At 37.4% G+C, this 22,157-nt stretch overlaps 1 protein-coding gene across 1 annotated transcript in view; it reads left to right on the plus strand.

The window, feature by feature from the left end:
* GRL (transcription activator) overlaps nucleotides 1-20,019 on the plus strand; it is a 63,535-nt gene extending 43,516 nt beyond the window's left edge. Inside the window, exons 19-24 of the mRNA XM_086441677.1 lie at nucleotides 12,340-12,465; nucleotides 12,558-12,697; nucleotides 12,786-12,882; nucleotides 16,365-17,356; nucleotides 18,324-18,536; nucleotides 19,366-20,019. Of these exons, the coding sequence (XP_086297803.1) occupies nucleotides 12,340-12,465; nucleotides 12,558-12,697; nucleotides 12,786-12,882; nucleotides 16,365-17,356; nucleotides 18,324-18,536; nucleotides 19,366-19,861 (2,064 nt within the window). The 3' untranslated portion in view covers nucleotides 19,862-20,019. The remainder of the gene's footprint in view (nucleotides 1-12,339; nucleotides 12,466-12,557; nucleotides 12,698-12,785; nucleotides 12,883-16,364; nucleotides 17,357-18,323; nucleotides 18,537-19,365) is intronic.
* The last annotated feature ends 2,138 nt before the right edge of the window (nucleotides 20,020-22,157 follow it).

The raw sequence follows: 22,157 nt of genomic DNA on the forward strand, positions 1-22,157 counted from the left end.
CCACATAGGATCACGTAAAGCCTCAGATATAGATCGAGGAACCCGAATAGAGTCTGTGGTGGCAAGGTAGGCTCGATAGGAAGGAGAAAGACTCTGATAAGAAACAAACTGGACGACATGGTGATTAGTAACACACCCTCACTTACCTTTGCGAAGTGCAATAGGTAAGTGAGAGTCAGAAATAGACGGAATAGGTGTAACCGTAGAAGGGGATATACCTGAGTCCAAGGAAGATGTTGGCAAAGTTTGAGAGGGGGGTGGTCGACGAGAGTAAACTTGCAACGGTGGTGGCGAAGATGAAGATGAAGATGGAGGAAAAACTGGAGATGGTAGCACTATTAGAGAATAATCCTGCAAAGAAGATGAAGTACGAAAATATGGAACATTTTCAAAAAATGTGACATCTAGGGAATGAATAATACGATGAGAGAGGGGATCATAACACTGATACCCCTTTGACATAGAAGAGTAACCCAAGAAGGCACAACAGACATCTTTGTCATCTAGTTTGGTGCGATGAGGAGTTCTATCCTGAACAAAGCAAGTATACTCAAAAACTCTAGGTGTAATAGGGAAGAGAGTGCTATCAGGTCGAAGAATGTGAAGAGGCACCTGTCCCCCTAAAGTGCGATTCGGAACACGATTCAGGAGGAAAATAGTAGTAAGAACGGTCATATTCCAATAGGATTTGGGAATATGCATCCCTCGCAGAAGGCAACAGACGATGTTCATGAGGTGGCGATTTTTACGTTCCGCCACCCCGTTTTGCTCAGGAGTGTATGGGCAAGTTAACTGATGAAGCATACCACGCTCATGGAGATGGGAACGGATCCCATCAGAAATATATTCCCCACCATTATCTGTTCTAAGAGATTTGACAGTAATGTTATATTGAGTTTGAATCATTTTAAGGAAATTAACAAAAATAGGGAACACCTCAGAACGAGAACGCATTAAATAAACCCAAGTACAATGAGAATAGTCATCAATAAATGTAACATAATATTTATGACCATTAAAAGCAGTAACAGGAGAAGGCCGCCCCCAAACATCAGAATGATCTAAATAAAAAATAGCATTAACTCTATGCATGCGAAGAATATAAGAAGTACGTGTGTTTAGAAAGCTCACACACAGAGTACTGAAATTTGTGTCCACTACAAGAGTTTTTTAAAGCAGGAAATAATGAACATAAGTGTTGAAAATTAGCATGTCCTAATCGAGCATGCCATAAGGCTAAAGTCTGGGAAAAAAAAATATGAGTTCCAGTGAGTGGGAGAATGGAGGCTGGAGCAGTAGTAGTAGGAGCGCTAAACATGTACAACCCATCCCTCTCATACCCCTTGCCATAAATCTTCCTCGAAGTCAGGTCCTGAAAGACACAATGAGTAGGAAAAAATGTTACAGAGCAATTTAGAGATTTTGTTGTACTACTTACAAACATAAGATTAAGAGATAGGTGAGGAACATGAAAAACAGAATCAAGAGAAAAAACAGGGGTTAATGAGATAGTACCCTTGCTGTGAATAGGGGTAAGAGACCCATCAGCAAGGCGAACCTCTTTGTGAGTAGTAGGAAAAGTGGGAGAAATAAAATGATGAGATTCACTGGTCATGTGATCAGAGGCACCAAAATCAATTACCCAAGTCAGAGGAGCAGAGTCAGACTGAGAGGCATGAAATGCAAAAGAGGTACCTGGAGGTGTGGTAACAGATGCGACTGTTGAGGATGAGGAAGTCTGAGCCTGGAGCTGATCCCGTACAATAGCTGTAATCTGCGTTTGTAAATGTTGCAAATCCATAGTTCCAAGGGACGTAGAATCAACAGAGGTAGATTCCACAACAGCAGCACGAGGCTGTCCCCTAGAAGATTTCAACAGGTGGGGATAAAGTTGAAAACAACGGGCCTTTTCATGGCCAATCTTCCCACAGTGGTTACACGTAAGACCACTACCTTTACCACGTTCACGGATCCCATGGCCTCGATTTCCGGATCCTTGAGTACGAGAGTTAGATAAACCTGAGTTGACTGCAAGAACCATCTGATCTGTGTCTGGAGTAGGGAGAATGATAGGGGACTGAGTTTGTGAAGGAACTACACGGTGACGACGCTCATCACTATCAATTGTCGCAAATGTCTCAAATAGGGACTGTAGAGGCGAGGTATTAAGGATTTGGGTCCGCAATGCCTCAAACTCAGGGCGTAGACCCATGAGGAATTGATATGTCTGATGTCGAGCAATTCGCTTGACCACGTACCCGGCTGCCTCAGTAGACAACTCAGCCATAGACTCATAGTGCGAGAGCTTCCCAACGGGACTGAAGAAATCCAAAGTAATTAGCAACACTCTGATTTTCTTGTGTAGCTTGAGCAATATCCTGGTAAAGTTCATAAATTCGCGAGTCATTACGAGCATGTGCATATGTTTAAGTGAGAGCGGACCACAAAGAAGAAACTGTCTCGTGATACATAAACATAGTGTAGATGCGTTGCTCCATGGAGTTAAATAACCATCCAAGAATGGTGCAATTATCAATTTCCCATTGTTCAAATTTAGGATCATTGAGAGGTGGCTTAGGAACAATGCCGGACAACCAACTAGATTTTCCTCTACTACCCAAATAAAGTCGCACCGACAGAGACCAAGATTGAAAGTTACGACCATCTAGAGGGGCATTAGTTATACGTTGGACTGAGAAATTAGCCCCAAGGTTTGAAGTAAGGTCCTTGGTTTCGTGAGTTGTCATGGCACACTATGAACATGAATAAACTTTGGATTGAAGAGAGATCTCCCAGAAGGCAAGATAATACTATTTGATTGTTACCAATAAAATCATCAATGAAAGTGATGAAGTATGGATTTTTACCATTGGAATGAGGAGTAATCGGGCCACAAATGTCGGTATGAATCAGCTTCAAAGACCTTTTTGCTCTCCATGCTTTCCCTTTTGAAAACTTATCACAGTGTTGTTTGCTAAAAACACAGTCTTCACACAATGCTGGATGGTGGTCTATCTTTAGAAGGCTTTTCACCATGCCTTTGTGATAAAGAAGCTTCAAGGAACTGAAGCTAAGATGACCATACCATAGATGCCATAACCAAGAATAATCATCGACGATACTAACAAGACATGGAAGATCATTAGAGTATAAATGCAAGGGAATCAAACGATTCTTAGTGATGTGGACCTGGGCAAGAAGTCGTTCTTGTGGATCTTCAATCCGACAAAAACCGGCCTTAATGATGAAAGCATACCCATCCTCTTGAAGCTGACCGATACTAAGTAAGTTGCTTTTCAAATTTGGTACATCGAAAACACTCAAGATAGTTCGAATATTGTGATCTTTACCTTGGAGTTTCACATTGCCAAATCCCATAATTGAAACCTTTGAATGATCTCCAAACTTTACAGAAGTTCGAACGGTTTCATCCAAATTGGAAAACAAGGATCTATCTCTAGACATGTGATTACTTGAGCCGCTGTCTAAGTACCACATGTTAGAATGACTATCTTCTACGGCATGATAAGCCATTAAAAGAGTAATTTCTTCTTCTTTTTCAGCAAAATTGGACTTCATACCTTTCTCTTTATATAGCTTAGCCGTGCAAGTTGAACGGTAATGGCCATACCTGTGACACCCGTAGTACTTGATATTGGACTTATTGCTAGATTTTGATTCCTGGGCTCCTACATTGGGATTATCACTGCCACGTCCAGCTCCATTGCCATGACTAGCACCTCTTCCTCGTCCCCGACCAGAATCTCTCCCTTCAGAATTTTTATGGCTCGAGAACAAGGCTTGTTCGGATGTCTCATGCTGGTTCATTCTCTGTTCATGAACCACCATAGAACTCTCCAATTCATTGATGGAGAGGGTATCCAAATCATTGGATTCTTCAATGGAACACACCACATACTCAAACTTCGGAGTCATCGACCACAAAATCTTCTCAATGATGATAATATCTGTCATTTTGCCACCATGAAAATGCATCTTATTTGCAATAGCCATCGTTCTTGAGAAGTACCCAGAAGCGGTCTCTCCAGATTGCATACGAAGAGTCTCAAATTCTGAACGAAGAGCTTGAAGATGCGCATGTTTCACCTTGGCTGTTCCACGATAGTTCTTTTTATTAGAATCTCAGATTTCTTTAGAAGTATCTCTTGCTAGAATCGTTTCCAAAATTGACTGATCAATGGCTTGGAAAAGAAAATTCTTAGCCTTCAAGTCCTTCAGCCGTCTTTCCTCCAACTCATTTTTCTGAGCATTTGTCAATGCTCTTAGTGCTTTTGCATTTACTGGTTCACCGACACCAGATTCAACAATGCTCCAATACTCCTTCGACCTCAGAAAATTCTCCATGAGCATACTCTAATGGTCATAGTAACCATCGAAACGTGGAATAGAGGCTTGCACAAAATACTCTCTCAGCGCCATTGAAACACAACAAGACCGGCTGAATAACAACCCTCATGGCCTGCTGAAATCACCAAACAAAGCTCTGATACCAGATGTAAGCTTGTAAAGAACAGAGTATGGGCAGAGTATAACAGAGTAGAGACTGAGTAATGAAGAGAAAACTAAGTGAATTGAATAGAACTTACTTTATGCGTAAACAAGGAAATTGATCCTATTATATAGGATCTGATACAGACTCCTACTGTAACAAAACAGTTCCAATTGTGGCTAAAGATTACCACGTTATTTTAACGTTACTGGATTAGTTCAACTAGGACTCCTAATGACTCGTTCTTCCTGAATACTAGCTCAACGACTCTAACAACTGAATACCATTCTAATAGGCTCTAGTCGTGGTACTGATAGATCCAGTTGGAAGTGCAATTATTGTGGAAAGATTGGGCATACAGAGGATTATTGTTGGGACAAATGGGGACGTCCTAATTCTATTCACCAAGCCATCTGGTGATATCTCTTCAGCCTCTATTACTCAACCCTCTGCACCCAAGACCATGGTTACCGATTTTGAGTCTCAAGACAATATTATTGTTCAGCTCAGTCAAATCTTCCAAAAATTATTAGGTTTACCATCTCTTTCATCTACTCCCATCGCAACCATGGCCTATACAGATAAATCTACTTGTGTAGTTGCTCAATCCCATTCATCTCGGGTTATTGATTCTAGAGCTAATGCTCACAAGGGTGGTATCTTCTCAATCTTTTCTAATTTTCGCTCTTTTAAATCTCATATTATCTTAGTTGATGGTTTTTCTCGACTTGTGCTTGGAACTAGTGATCTTTGTACCACCAATTTCAATGACACTTAACATTTGTCTTATTTGTTCCTGAGTTTCCATTTAATCTTCTTTCTAAGAGTTAGCTGACAAAATCACTGCATTGTTCTGTAACCTTTTCTCCTACCTCTTGTGTTTTTCAAGACCTCATGATGAAAAAGATGATTGGTTTGGGGCATGAATGTAATGGATTGTATTTTCTTAATCATGACGTGCCAATTCGTACTTTGAGTGCTGTAGTCTCTCTTCTACAATGGTATTATCGCTTGGGTTACCCATCACTGTAGAAGTTGCGTTAAGTTGTTCCCACGTTGAGTCCTATTTCAATTTTGGAATGTAAGGCTTGTTAGTTCTGCAAGCATCACCATAGTAGTTTCCCCCTACTTTAGAGAATATTTTTGATATTTCTTATTTTGTCATTTTGTGGATGATTATTTTCGAATGATTTGGCTATTTTTAATGAAGGATCGTTCTGAACTACTCAAAATCTTTTTAGCCTTTTATAATGAAATATATGTTCAATTCAAACGATGTGCTAAAAATTTTCGTTTTGACAATGCCCTTGAATATACCCAAAGCTGTACGTCTGGTTTCTATAGAGACCATGGTATTATCCATCAGATTATTTGTCCACACACTTCCCAACAGAATGATGTTGCCGAGTGTAAGCTTCGTCATCTTTTGGATGTCACTTGCACTTTATTATTTAACATGTATGTTCCTCAACCTTATTGGGCAAATGCAGTTCTTACTGTTTGTTACCTTATTAATTGGGTTACTATACCTATCTTGGTAGTCAAATTATTTTTTCCTTATTTTATCTTAATGCCAAGCCCTTCCTTATTGTTCTGCATGTCTTTAAGTGTGTTTCCTTCACCCACATTCCTTTACTCACATTCTTGGGATTGGTCTTGATAAGTTGTCTCCTCGTGTTGTTAAGTATATATTCTTGGATTACTCAAGAATTCAGAAGGGCTATCGTTTTTATGATCCTATAGGACGTCGATATTATACTAGTGTTGATGTTACCTTTTTGGAGTCTACTCCTCTACTTTTGGTTGCAAGTTTGATTCTGATCTTGTCTCCTTTCACTAGGGGTAGTTCGTTTTACCTACGGTTCCTCTTCTAGTGTCCTCTCATCCACATTTGCAGGTCTATCAACGTTTTCAACATTGCTTAGCTGTATCATATGGTCCAGTCGTAGCCATACCATCACCTGACTCTTTTGAGGACCTTTCTTCACCATCATCCGACTCTCCTGAGGACCTCTCACCTCCTCCCACAATTCCTTCATCCTTTATGATACCTATTACATTGTGGAAAGGTAATCGTTCTTACACTAGGCATCCTATATCAAATTTTGTGTCTTTCCATCATTTTTCATCTACTTTTCGCTTTGCATTTTCGTTGTCCACTGTTTTTGTCCCTAGTTCATATTGTCAGACTTTGATTTTTTTTTGGATGAAACTTGTTATGGATGACGAGATGCATGAACTTTATTAGAAGCACACATGGGAACTTACTCTTCCTTCTGGGAAAATCACTGTTGGTTGTCATTGGGTATACACAGTGAAGTATTGATCGGATGGATTTGTTGATCAACTTAAGGTTCAATTGGTAGTTAAATGGCACACTTAGACTTATGGTGTGGATTATTGTGAGACTTTTTCACTTGTTGCTCGACTCAACTTCATTAGAATTCTTCTGTCTATCGCAGTTAATTCTAACTAGCCACTATACCAAATAGACATAAAAAATGCATTTCTTCATGGAGATTTACGAGATGAAGTGTATATGAATCAACCCCTAGGTTCTGTTGTTGAAGGGAAATAACATATGTTGTGTAGGTTGAAGAAAGTGATGTATGAATTGAGACAGTCTTTGCGTGTTTGGTTTGACAAATTTAGCTTTGTGGTGTTTCGATATGGGTTTCAAGATTCTACCTCTGATTATTCTGTATTTACTCGTCATTCCACCTCAAGTACTATTATTCTTATTGTCTATGTGGATGACATCATTGTCACTGGTAGTGACTCTGAGGGTATTTGCTTAGTTAAAAGCTCATTTGGGTACTCAATTCTACATAAATGACTTAAGACCTTCTTTGTTATTTCCTTTGGACCGAGGATGCACGTTCCAAGGAAGGTCTCACTTTGTGCCAATGCAAGTACGTGGTTGACTTATTATTTGAGACATGCATTATGAGATCTCGTCTAGTTGATACTCGCTTGGATCCTTTTGTCAAGTTTGATGCTAAACATGGGGAAGTTTTTGAGGACACTGAGAGGTATAGACGGTTGGTTGGCAAGCTCATCTACCTTATAGTTACTCGTCCTGACATTACTTATGCTTTGAGAGTTTTCGGTCAGTTTATGCATGCCCTTCAACAACCTTATTGGAAAGCTATTTGCCGTATTCTGGACTATCTGAAGGGTGCTCTTGGAAAGGGTCTCTTGTACTGTCATTCATCTTCCTTGACTATTTCTAGATACTCTAATGCTGATTGGGCCGGGAACTGTTTTGATGGCGGGCCCACCTCTGGTTTTTATACATGTTTTGGGTGTAAATCTTGTTATTTGGCACAGTAAGAAGCAAAACGTGATGTCTTGCTCTCTAAGTGCGGAAGTAGAGTATCGTGCAATGGTCCAGACTACTTCTGAGATGTTGTGGGTTTATTCTCTTTTTCGTGAGATGGGTGTTGATGATCCATTACCTATGCAAACGTATTGTGACAACTAGACAGCCATTTTTATCTCTAGCAATCCTATATTTCATGAGCGCACAAAGCACATCAAAGTTGATTGTCATTTTTTTCTGGATTTACTCGTGTAAACAAATTGTCACACCCTATGTGAAGTCTTTTGATCAATTGATTGATTTTTTTTTTTTTTTGTTTTTGTTTTTGTTTTTGATTTTCTTACTTATCAAAAAAAAAAAAAAATTGATTGATTTTCTTATAAGTTTGTATCTTGTGTACTTTTTTTTTCTTTTTGTTCCAAGTTGGGCATCTATGATATATCTACTCTAGCTTGAGGGGGAGTGTAGTTATGTTTTTATTGGGTGGGCCCATGTCTTTAATTAAGTGTAAATGGGCCCTGTATGCTTTTATAATATAAATAGAGAAGGGGAGGAGGGGTCAAACCTATTCAAGTTCGACCCTCTCTCTCCTGTCCTTTTTCTCTTATGGATTGATTTTTAGTCTCTAACACTTTGCAAGATTTTTATGGGCCTAAAGGCCACACTTCAGCTATTTATAGGCAAATCCTTTTTTGCCTGCAATTATGGAGTGGAGGTCGTGATCCCAACTATGATCTTTCCCCCAATGACAAAAACTCAAACTCAAGCTCTTATCTCTTAAGTGGTACAATGCCCCTTCCCGATATATTTTCTAAAAATAGACCCCTATCTTCAAAATATTTATGGATATTCATGCTACTTGCTTGCTAAACCAGATGGGCTATTATAGTTGCCGCTAATCCAATATGAGATTCATGGTATCATTTTTTAGGTTATGCATTTCAACTTGCTAGTTGGAGGGGCAGGTCCCTTTAGCTACAAATAGGTCTAGGGCTTAAAACGGGTCGGATACGGGCCATATATGAGCGTGTCCATATCCATATCCGATTTTTTTATCAGGATTCATATCTAGAGCCAAATTTGAATTCGACTTGGATCATACTAGCTAATACCATATCCGAACCATTTTACTTTTATTAAAATCATATCTGGATTCAATTCGACCGAATTTATTGATTTGGGTTGGTCGGGTTGGATAATGTCAAACCGTTTAAGATTATTTTAAATAAAATTACTAAAATATGACTAAATGGTGACTTGAACTCAAGACCTTTCCATTTTGAAAAGATGCCTTGACTACTAGACTCAACCGTTGTTGGTTGATGAAGATGAGTTAAAAAAATATAAGAATACATCTTGTAAAGTAATATATCATTTGGATCTTAACAGATATAGGGATGGAACCATATCTGACTCGGGCCAAGGGACATCAACCCATATCCGAACCATATTTTAATTCGGATATACTTGATGAAACCAAACCTGCTAAATTTGGATTTGGATTACTCGGATTTCGGGTAAAATCCGTACCATTTTAAGCCTTAAATAGGTCCTCCAACATAAATTATGTTCTTCTGATTTCAAATTTGGTCAAACTATTCTTTCCTAGTGGATTGATTTGAGTATTGTAGAGGTTTCCCTAGACATTCCCTGCCAATCCAAGCTTCAAGAGTCCATGTTTAGATGACCAAACATTCAATACTAAGTCGACTTTTAGTTAGAGTTGGGGAAACGATTGTAGGGCCTAAAATGGGTCGGACCTAGGCCGGATCAGAGTGTATCCATATTTAGATCCAAATTTTTTATTTAGATTTGAATCTGACTCGGATCCTACTTGATGAAACTAGGGGTGTTCAACCGGGTAGCCTAGACCGGACTGAAACCGATTTATTGGGTTTTGGTTTGGTTTGGGGGTAAACCAAACCATGAATTGAATTGACCAGTTCAAGGTAAACTCTGAACCGATGGCCTGAAGGTGAACTTGAGCCCTACCCGAAACCTGTGAAACTAGATTCCAACGGGGTTTGGGTTTTGACTCGAAATCCATAAAAGTACTTTATATCTATGTATATATTTTAAATATAATATATATAAGTTAACGTTTGAAAAATACTTGACGTTAGACACATTGCCCACAATTTTGAAGGTAAAATTTTTTTTGAGAACAAGTTAAAACGGTCTTCAAGACAGTTGAAGTCCTAAAAATTGGGTCAAAGACCAAATTCGCGGGTTTAGGTTCGGGTTTGTGGTTAAAAATCGGACTGGTTCTGGGTTCGGTCTAGTTTCCTAGTTGAAAAAACCGGTGTGAGTTACTGCTTCCGAATCTTTTGAACACTATAGATAAAACCATATCTAAATAATTCCAGCTTTTTTTTTTCTTTCTGTTAAGACTTCTTTGCTAATTGCTATTCTATTTTATACTACCATTATAATCCTTCTAGTTTATAAAAATTCATGTTATATTTTAGTTGTGGAAGATGATATTTTGAAAATCCTAATGATATAATTTTCAAAGCAATTTATTATTCGGATCTAGGCGGATATAGGAATTGATCCTTTTCCAACTTGGATACGACTTGGATCAAGAGTAGAGGTGTTCAAAAATCCCAGAGCTGGAAACCCATACCATAAGCAACTCGATGAGTATTGGTTTAGTCTTGGGTTATTGTCTGAAATCGAACTGAACCTTGAACCGGAGTGATTTTTAGCCGCAAACCTGATCTTTAACCCAATATTTAGAACCCAACATCTTGAAGATTGTTCTGGCTTTTTTAGATTTTTTTTTTACTTTAAAAAATGTGAGCTATGCCTCACGTCAAGTACTATATATATATATATATAGCTGTTGGGACTTGGGAATTGTGACAACACTAAATACTTTTCAAATGTTATAAAATATGAAGTACTTTTATTGATTTCGGGTTAAAACCTAGGCTGGTTTGAACCAGGTTTCATGGGTTTCGGGTTCACCTTTAGGCCATCGGTTCTAGGTTCAACCCGGACCGGTCAGTTCGGTTTACCCCCAAACCGAACCAAAACCCGGTAAACCAGTTTCGATCCGGTTTATCCGGTTGAACACCCCTAATTGAGTGACATCAAGCCATATTCGATACATTTTTTTAAATTCCCAACCCTGCTAAAATCAGATTTCGTATCACTTAGATTTCGGATAAAATCTGACTCCTTTTTTGTCCTAATTGATTGTGAGATTCATGTGGGATGCGCAGGGAGATCCATACACCCTAATGAATTCTCTCTGCTACACAAGTATAAATATAGTTTCTTTTATTTAATTTACTGCTAGTTCAAGTTCTGTGGTAGCCAATCACATCTTTTGGGTTAAGGCTGTCTTTTAATTTTTTTTTTTAGTAAGTTCTGTGGTGGTTCTTCTGCTGGAAATTTAGCTCCATGATGAGACAAATTCTGCATTAAAAAGTGTTGTAGTCGTTCCATCATAATGTGAAACTAAGAATAGCTATTTCTTAAATGATATACAGCTTCAGCCTTCATGAATCTCAACCATCTTCCCTTATTACTTTATTCCCCAATCTAGTAAGTGCAGCACTTGCTATAAAATCTTGTCCCTGTCAACAGAATTCTCTAATTCATGTTTTTATGAGAAACACATAACACCATGTCAATTTTCTGAAAGTAAACATCAGGGAACTTCTCTGGGACATTATATAGTTTTGCGAAGATAGCTCAGGGTGGATGAAAATGATGCCTAACTACCCTGGAGGCAACTTAATATACACTTGGAATCATTTTGATTCCATCTAAAAAATGTGCTCTTTTCACCACTCATGAAGTCTCCACTACTCTTTTTGTTCTATGGTGGTTATCTTCACACTGTCCAGGCAGGCCAATAAATGAAGTTATTGATTCTTTTTCCCCTTTTGATTAGTTTTTAAAATGTTTGGTGTTTCCGCTTGTAAACCTGGTTTCAATGAGATTATAAACTCAGAGGTGAAAGTGGTGGGTTTTGAACCCAGGTCTGTGGTATCAAAACTCACAAACTTATCTTTTTTCCCCCTTATGTTTTTGGGTGGGGGTTGGGAGGTAAAATATCCATGTACAGCTCCTTTTGCTTTAAAAAGAGTTGATTTGGAGTTTTTGTGATGTTGTCTCTTAACTACAGTAGGCACCATTGTGAGAATTTATGTATTTACCTACTGTTATTTATCATTCTTCTCAAGGAATAAAGAAAATTTTTTTACAAGCTATAGATGGAATCAATGACAAGTCCTTGGCCATTCTTCAACTTGTCATCAAGATCTTGACCAACCTTGTAGCGTATTATTTTTATTTAACTAGTCAATGACTTGTGGGATGTATGTGCTAGCATGTCCCCAATATAATTATTTCTCTCCGTGAATATAGCTTATGAAAACATTAATGCTGTTATACCAGTGACCCCTGATAGAATCTATCATCAGATGCTGAGGCTATATCACAAATATTAAGTGGGACTTGCAATGATTGTTTCTTTTATTGTGTATAAGTGCAGATATCAAAAATTGGTCGTGATGCAGTTTTGTATGTGGAATCTCTCATTGAATCGATTATGGGTGGATTGGAAGGACTAATCAATATTCTTGACTCTGAAGGAGGATTTGGCTCACTAGAGATTCAGGTTGTTACTTTTTTGTTTGTTTATGATGATAACCAAAGGGCATTAGTTGAATGCAACCATGTTTCTGATACTGATTTTACTGAAACTTTCAGCTTCTTCCAGAGCAAGCAGCTGTTCACATGAATTACGCAACAAAGTTCTCAACCCCTTCAGCGAAATCTCCGAAAGGCTTCTCTGGTTTGCCATTACCTGGCCATGAAAGCTACCCAGAAAATAATAACTCTATTAAAATGTAAGCAAAGACATTTTAGTCATGGATACTATTGAGAGATCTTTTTTCTAGGGGAAACTGATGATCATTTCAAATTTGTGATTGACAGGTTAGAGGCTGCAACTCAGAGATTAACAAATCTATGCTCTGTTTTAAATGATATGGAGCCCATATGCGTTCTAAACCATGTATTTGTTCTTAGAGAGGTGATGTGCCTGATTCCTCGTTTTTTCATACTTGCTTCTCTAATGATGGATTCAAAATATTTGGTCATAAAATAATGAATTATGCCTCCATGGTCTTCGTATTATTCTTCACTTTATAAATGACTGTTAAAAAATAGAGTTTGGAAATGTGGAGGCATATATATCTCTCTGAACTCTAAAAATCACGTAACTTGAAAATGTTAGTTGTGCTCCAGATTTGGAATATGGTAAAGAAATTGATGTTTTACATATGGAGGCATGGAATGAGCCGTTTCAATGATGGTTCAAAGATCATATGGTATCATATCGGCCGAGACTGATACAAACATTGACCCCGAGCATTGAATGTTTCGGGAATGTATCAGCATGTATCGGTCAAGACAATATCGATGTTTCTCTTGACTGAAACATTGCCTCGATACGAGATTTTAAACCTTGGTTTCATAGTTTGAAGTATGAAGAGTTGGCTTTATGCCTCCTTAGATGAACACTGAAAAGAAAGATAAAAAAACAGTAGGATAAATTATTTTCAAAGGAAATTTCGATATATATATTTTTTGAAATAAAAGATTTAGAGAGCTGCTATTGACACACCAACTTTTACTAATGCCACACCACTTCCTATGTAAATCACCGAAGAATTGCACAAAGTTGGTGTGGCAATAGTAATTCTCAAGATTTGTCTATCTAGTAGGTGGAAAGATGTGTTTGTGTTAATGTTGCGTATGTTAGAAGAGAGACCTGACTCACCCTCATTTTGATACCGGTTGTTGGAACAAAGTGCCCTAATGCGACGTATAATCCAATTAAAAAAAAACTGGCAATTATAGGAGAAAAATAGAGAAAAAAAAAAAAAAATCAACTCTCACAAAAACATGGGCACTTGCAATCAAGAACTCCACTTATATGAATAGAGAAAATAAAACAGAAGACCATTTTTCCCAACTATATAAACCCCTTCACTCAACGTTACAAGCAACTTTGAATCGTAGTGGACAATTGAAACCCTAGAATCCTTTTGGAAAAACCCTAGACCCTGGAATATACAACAGGCCATAATCCATAATTGAGAACTCAATGGATGCTGTGTGAAATCTTTAGACTAATCCTTAGCTCCTCTATGGAGGAACCACAACCCTAAAGCCTAAAATCTATTGGGAGAAGGGTGCTAATTAAGATAAGATTAAGAGCAAGGGTTTGGGTTGATAGCTATGCAAATGCACCGTCTTCTCCCTCTCCATTTGGTATATCCACTCCCCTTTCCTTTTTCTTTCTCTCTCTTTTTTTTTTTTTTGAGTCCTTAGATCTTCTCCCATTTTCAGCTTCAAATTGTCATTGTGATCATGATTTTCTTGTTGATGTGAGCCTTCCATAAGTTCCTCCATTTGCAATAACTTTTTCACCCAGAAGATCTTGAATTTATCACACCTTTGTTTGCCACAATGCCAAGAAGTGCCTCATTTATTTTCATTTGGCTATACTTTGGGCACTTGGCATTTTGCTTAATATACATCACCTGGACTCTTTTTCCTCGACTCATTTGAGAGTTAGGCCTTGTAAAATCATCTGACGTAATGGAATTGAACCACAAAGCAGTTTTGAAGCCCAACACTTGTAGAAATAGGGAAATTAGGATAAAATGTAAGTGTCATCCTCATCCCCATTCTGAACACCATATTTAGAAGTTAATGTTCGGGTATGCCTCCTTATGATGTGGTGGGTCCTACAAATAGTTGAAGAGAGAGTTTCTCAATCTCCAATGTCTCTTCTTTCTTGGGGTGTGTTAGTGGATAGGTAGATCTTTAATGCTCACGAATTACTCAAGTTCTCTCTCCAACGTATGGGATGACAAAATGAAGGTTTTTTGTCTTTCTTGACTGTTCTACACTCCACACACAAGAAGAAAGTGGGAAACCAGTCCCTATTGGAAGTCAGTTTCATGCCTGTTTCTTGTCGTTTTGATTACAACTTTGGAGGTTTATCATCAGATTTGTGAAGGCTTATAATCCACACGTTCAAGATATTAGTTGGAATCCCAAAAAGGTGTTTTTTGGAGGTGTTTGCGTTATAATAAAAGGTTTCTTGTTCTTGTTAATTGAAATCCAACTTTTTTGTTGAGAATATATCGTAATACAATTTGATGTATCTTGATGTTGGAATCCACTAGCTTTGTTTAGAGAATTTTTTTTTGTAAGCCCACTATTCATTTAGTGAAAGCTATTTGATTGGATTAGGTCCCATGGTTTTTACCTTCTCATTGAAGGGGTTTTCATGTTAAAGTCGTGGTGTGTTCTTATGTGGTTTGCTTGTGTCAATTTAGGCTTCAATATACTTTTATTCTGCATTTTATTTCTATGTGAGTGAATTTCATTGGTTTGCATGTAGAGGGAAAGACGAGTAGTTTCCTAGCAATTAAGAAATAATGTAAGTAGTTCAAATGATAAAGAATACATGTACCGTACCATATCCGTAATATGTGCATTTGTTGTTTCATGTATGATCAATTTCTGTGTGAACTCGTCATGGAAAGACTCAAGTTTACCCAAAGCTTTACAAATTAATCTTATGCACCAGGTCATACATACATTAAGACATTTTCAAGTCGCACTTGGGCCTTCAAGTTGTATTCCTCTTGATTGCTTTCCCTCATGTTTTAAATTGTTTTTTCCCATCTCATCCTTTAGTGCCTTTTGCAAATCTTATTGAATCCAGATATCCTGGAGCTTTACTTTCCACAAAACAAATTGATCATCCCATCAAATTTCTCCACCTCAAGCCCTTTTGCATACTTGATTTGTGCGCACTGCAGAGGTAGTTATTAGGATATAGTGCCCCAAGGCAACAAAAAATCTTGATTACTCTAGAATTAAAAAATTCTTGACATAATTTCGAGGAAATATAAATATTGCAATTTATAAATGTAATCTCAAAATTTTGCGGAAATACGCTGTTCATAAAAAAATTTCACTGGATGAATAATGATTTTGACAACAATTTTGAATAAAAGAAATCAAGTTGTCTTCGATGTCCTTACCCGAGGAAAGGGAATTATTTTACAAAATTTTGGAGAACTATGAAATTTTATACCTAGTAAAAGAAAAACATTTAGGATTAAAAGACATAAACTTGGCGCTCTTACTCTTACTTATTATGACCCCTTTATCATATGATTCCCTGAACCTTCCCTACCATTAATTCAACTCTTGCAATGTCTCAACATTCTTGAAAAATGATATTGTATATTTTGTGTAGGGGTTGTCCATAAGTTAATTGAAAATAGTATTTTCAGCCGCCTCAAATGATCTTTCAATCCAAAACTAATTGAAATTGGTTTGCTTCTTGCATTCATTATATAGCTCCAAAAATGAATTGTTTACGTCTTATATAATGCATGTTTATTTTTGCTTATGTGCTTAGAATTAGCCCCACCCACTTGAAATTGTTGTGATTTCGATGATAACATAGCCTTCACTATTCTGCAGTACATGAGAGAATGCATCCTTGGAAACTTCAGGAGGAGACTACTTGCTGTTCTGAAAACTGACAATGACCTTCAGCGGCCTTCCATTCTAGAGGCACTGATCCGCAGACATGTCAGCATAGTCCATCTAGCAGAGCAGCACATCAGCATGGACCTTACACAAGGTATTCGAGAAGTCTTACTAACGGAGACCTTCTCTGGGCCAGTTTCTTCCCTACACTTGTTTGAAAAATCAATGGACCAGCATACTGGGTCTGCCATCGAAGCCGTATGCAACTGGTACATTGAAAACATTGTCAAAGATGTATCCGGTGCAGGAATCCTGTTTGCACCAACTCACCAATGCTTTAAGAGCACAAGACCTGTTGGTGGGTATTTCGCAGAATCAGTCACAGATCTCCGAGAATTGAAAGCCTTCGTTCGGATTTTCGGTGGCTATGGTGTTGACAGACTCGACAGAATGATGAAAGAGCACACCGCCGCTCTTTTGAATTGCATTGACACTGCATTGCGGTCGAACCGTGAGTCACTTGAGGCAGCTGCGGGAAGCATGCATTCTGGTGACCGAATCGAAAGAGAGACCAATTTAAAGAACATTGTGGACATGGACACCGTAGTTGGGTTCTGTATTCAAGCAGGGCAAGCACTCGCTTTTGATCGGCTCTTAGCTGAGGCTGCTGGAGCTGTGCTGGAAGAAGGTGCACCTCTAGTGTTTTCGCTGCTTGCTGGTGTAGCTAAGCATTTGCCTGATGAAATACCTGAAAAGGCGGAAACTAGGAGGTTGAGATGGGTGGCGAATAGTGTTGGGGTGGCTGGTGATCATGATTCAGAGTGGGTGCGGTCAATTTTGGAAGATGTAGGGAGTGCGAATGACAGTTCGTGGAGTTTGTTGCCTTATCTATTTGCTGCATTCATGACATCCAATATCTGGAACACGACTGCCTTCAATGTCGACACCGGGGGCTTCAATAACAATATCCATTGTTTGGCTAGGTGCTTATGCTTTTATTAAATATAATTTAGTAATGAGGGGGTACTAATTTTTTATGGTTTTTTTAACGTGTGCCCTAAGGGCACATGTTAAAATGCATTAAATACACCTTGTAAACAAGCATTCGTGGGTATTTTTGGTAGAAACAAAATTTTTCAGGGCATTTTTGGTAGGAAGATGAATTTTGGAGGTGTATTTAATGCAGCTTAATGTGTGCCCTTAGGGCACATGTTAAAAAACCCAAGTTGTTATTACATCATGAAAATTAATTCTTCTTACTCTTACTATTGGGCTCCAAGACCATCCAATTAGTGAGGGGGGCCCTACATAGGAAATCTCCCACCTCAAGTACATCTCATTGATTATCCAAACTGTCTCCTAATCTGATAAATTGAACAGGAAGGTCATGACACATCCTTTAGATGGACTCTGCATGGATATTCTAGTCCAAATATCTGCGCAGTTAAGATGATTCTTACCAAAGCGGTATTTTTTGAAGATTTTGTTTTTAGGTGGGAGTCGATGTGCTCCATGTAGCTTGTCTTGTTTTCTTCTCTTTTAGGTCGGTCATCTCGACTGCCTTTTACTTTCTTATTTTTTAAGCAATAAAATTATACTTGTGAAAAAGAGAGCTTCTATTGCCACACCAACTTTTGCTAATTCCACCCCAAGATGTGTGCTAATTCTTTAATGATTTACATATGAATTGGGGTGGCGTTAGCAAAAGTTGGTGTGGCAATTTTTGAGGTAGGAGATATCCTAAGAAAGAACATTAAAGGGATGGTTTGGGCCCTTCTGCATGCATTTAATGGAAAGCTTGAAATCTATTGCTATTACTCATTACCTAATGCAGCCTCTTCTATGTTAGAAACTTCACTTAAACCTGTGCAGTCAGGTGTCATGCAATTAAGTTGGGTCAACTTTTCCATACTGGCCTCAATTATTCATGACTGATTTTTGTTGTCACAGGTGCATCAACGCTGTGATTGCAGGGAGTGAATTCGCTAGATTGGAAAGGGAACAGCAAAGGAAGCAAACTCTCTCAAATGGACATGCTGATGAGGGTTTGGAGCCTGAAATACAAAGCCGTTTTTCAGTTGAAGCAAACATAAAGTCTGCTATGCAGCACTTTGTTAAATGCTCTGCAGGAATTATTCTGGATTCTTGGAGTGAGAGTAACAGGTAACATAGTTATATTTGAATGTCTAAATTTCTTTACATATCTAGAGAAAATAGTTCGACCCAACAAAACAAAGAAAGCCCCAAGTTTCTTTTATGAATGTGCACTGACATGTTGGTAAACCCCTCAAAGACCAATTTTCAATTTCCTTATGATGCTTCAGCAGTTTTGAAAAATCCTACATTAATAGAATTTAAGTTGGTCCTTTAACAGTTCAGTTCAGATTGCTTAGTCTTTCCATGAAGCTTATCAATAAATTAATAAATGTACTCATTTTTTAATATAAAATAAATACTTAATTTTTAAGGGATATTAACAAACTCCTAAGACTGTAATTGGAACAGCTTAAAAACAATTTTATTGTGACGAATGCACTTCCTTTTCTTTGTTTCACCAATTGCCATTTTTTTTAGAGAGCTGCTATTGCCACTCAACTTTTACTTATTACAACCCAATCAAAAAAATAAAAATAAAAATAAGTCAATGACTAAGAACAAGTAAAAGTTGGGGTGCCAACAGAAACTCTCTCTCTCTCTCTCTCTCTCTCTTTATATTTGTTAGATTTAGGATTTTGAATAAGCCTAATCCTAATTGTAAACAACTGTAGAAGTTTTTTGAATGTGTCATAATGCTTTGTAATGTTTAAGTAATAACTTGAACCAAACTTTTGTAGTTTTTTGAATGGTGTCTTTTAATCTTAATTAGTGTGTGATAACCAATTCAAGAAATTGGAGTGTAAAAAGTAAAAGTAGGGGTGCCGATAGCAGCTCCTCTCTCCTTCTGATACATGATTTCTGCAAAATTTAAACTAGTTTCTCATCTCTCCCGCAGGTCTCATATTGTCGCAAAGCTGATCTTCCTAGACCAACTCTGTGACTTATCTCCATATCTTCCAAGAACTACACTTGAAACCCATGTTCCTTACGCCATTCTACGTTCCATATATAGCCAATACTATGTGAATTCTCCATCTCTTACACTGGCACTTCTAAACCCTTCACCCCGACACTCACCGGCTGTATCGCTTGCACACTCTTCACCTGCATTCCGACACAACTATGGAGATTTGACACCTCAGACAAGTAGTAATGATTCAAGTTATTTCAAAGCGTCTTCAACTCATAGCCAAGGGCAGATCTATGACATTGATAGTGGAAGTATGCATAGCAGTGACAACCACAAGCATCGTAATGTTCGCCGTTCTGGACCCTTAGAATATAGTTCTAGGAAAGTGAAGTTTGTTGAAGGCTCAACTTCTGGAAGTATGGGTCCAAGTCCATTGCCAAGGTTCGCAGTATCAAGGTCTGGTCCTTTGTCATACAAGTAAACACTTAGGGTTGTAAATGATTTGTTTGCTTGTCTAACAATGAGATACCTACAAAAACATAATCACTGTGCTTGTGTCTATAAATTTTGTGAGTCGAAGAGTCATTGTGGGAATAACTGTTGTAATGATTTCATGGGAAATATCATTGATTTCTCATCTCTTCTTGACTAATATTTTTTAATTAAAACAGATAATCTTTAATATTCCAACTAATGTTTTTTCCCGAGTAGATCAAGAAGTGATTGTAATTTCTAAGAAAAAGTATGCCTTTAAAGCTTTCATTCTTACATTCGTTTCTTGCGAGGGAAGGAATTCTGTTTTACATTTTTTTTTATTTTTCAAGCATATTTAATGACTTATTCCAAATCTACTATTTGCCCTACGTTAGGCCCTAAGTGTTTTGTCCTACATGGTTTAGAAGTTTTGGACTGAGTTGATTTTTGGTGAGGATGATCTCTACGATGAGGAGATCCTCCTCACCAAAAATCAGTCCATCCCAAAAATTTTAGCCCCATCTTTACAGGTTGAAGAATCATGAATTGGCTAGTTTTTGTAAATCATTTCTGATAGGATTAGAAATTTCAGAATAGGCTAATTTTTGTGGAGGATGATCTCCTCATCATAGAGATCATCCTTACCAAATATTAGGCCATTCCAACCTATGTAGGATCATAGGGCAAATAGTAGGGTATTAAATATTACCTATATGTATAAAGTTAGAGGTTTATTATTATAAATAAAAAATTAAGATTAAAGGGATAAAATAGAAAATATAATAAAATTAGGGGAGGTGAAGAATAAATGAAATAAAATAGGTCCCCTTAAAGGAAGGGATATTATTAATAAAAAATGATATTAAAGAGGTAAGATATGAAAAACAAGTTAATTAAAAGGGTAAAAAAGAAAATATAGTAAAGTTAGAGGAAGGGGTGTTTTATTTTGGATTAAGTGGGTAAAAGTGAGAAAAATTAAGTTGAATGAATATTATTAAAAAAAAAAGAGATTAAATAGGTAAGAAATGAAACATAATAAAGTAAATTGAAGGAATAAAAGAGAAAATATAATAAAGTTAGACGAGTTAAAGAATAAAGAGAATAAAATGGATCCCGTGACATAGTTTGATGAGAGATTTGTATCCAACAACACTGTAGTTGATTGAACGTTTTTGTCACACACAACTGTTCCAACTCAATTGTGTTTTATTATATAATATATGAATAATGATGAATGCACGTGATTGGGTATGCGGTTGACATGGTAAGAGCACAAAATCGCACATCTTTTTCTTGGGAATATATATAGGTCGAGATCCACATTCACATAAAGCCACAACATGTTTTGTCTTATTTGGGCAAAAAGATTCAGAATGGGCTGAATTTTTGTGAGGATGATCTCTATGGTAAAGAGATTATCCTAACAAAAAATTAGCTCATTTCCAAACTTCTAACTCTAGTTTACAAGTTGAAGAATTGTAGACTATCCGATTTTTATAAAATCACTTTTGATGAGGTTAGAAATTTTAGAATGGGCTGATTTTTTGCAAGGATGATCCCCTCACTATAGAGATCACCCTCACAAAAAATCAGCCCATTCTGAACCTTGTTACCCATATAAGACAAAACACGTTATAGTTGTATGTGTATACGGATTTTGACCCTATATATATATATATATATAGGGTAGCGTTCAATGGCAAACTTTTTGGCAAAATATTTTTCAAAACATGAGTTAGAGGTTTTGGAATGGGCTGATTTTTGGTGAGGATGATCTCTACGGTGAGAAGATCATCCTCACCAAAAATCAGCCCATTCAAAAACTTCTAACCCATGTTTACAAGCTGAAAAATCGTGGACCGTCCACTTTTTGTAAACTGTTTTTTATGAGGTTAGAAGTTTTGGAATGGGCTGATTTTTGGTGATGATGATCTCCTCACCGTAGAGATCACCCTCACCAAAAATCAGCCCATTCCAAAACCTCTAACTCATGTTTTGAAAAATGTTTTGCCAAAAAGTTTGCCCAAAAGTTGGGTTAGAAGATTTGGATTGAGCTAATTTTTTGTGAGAATGATCTCTATGATGAGAATATCATTCTAATAAATCAGTCCAATCTAAAATTTCTAACCCCATCAAAAGTGATTTAAAATGTGCATCGTCAAATTTTTATCAATAATTTGTAAATTACTTTTGACGGATTTAAAAATTTCAGATTGACCTCATTTTTTGTGAAAATGATCTTTTCCTCATAAAGACCATCGTCACAAAAAATCAGCTCAATCCAAAGCCTCTAACTCCATAAA

The sequence above is a fragment of the Akebia trifoliata genome, chromosome 1, assembly GCF_017979445.1.
Source record: "Akebia trifoliata isolate Shusen 1 chromosome 1, ASM1797944v1, whole genome shotgun sequence".
Taxonomy (NCBI): domain Eukaryota; kingdom Viridiplantae; phylum Streptophyta; class Magnoliopsida; order Ranunculales; family Lardizabalaceae; genus Akebia; species Akebia trifoliata.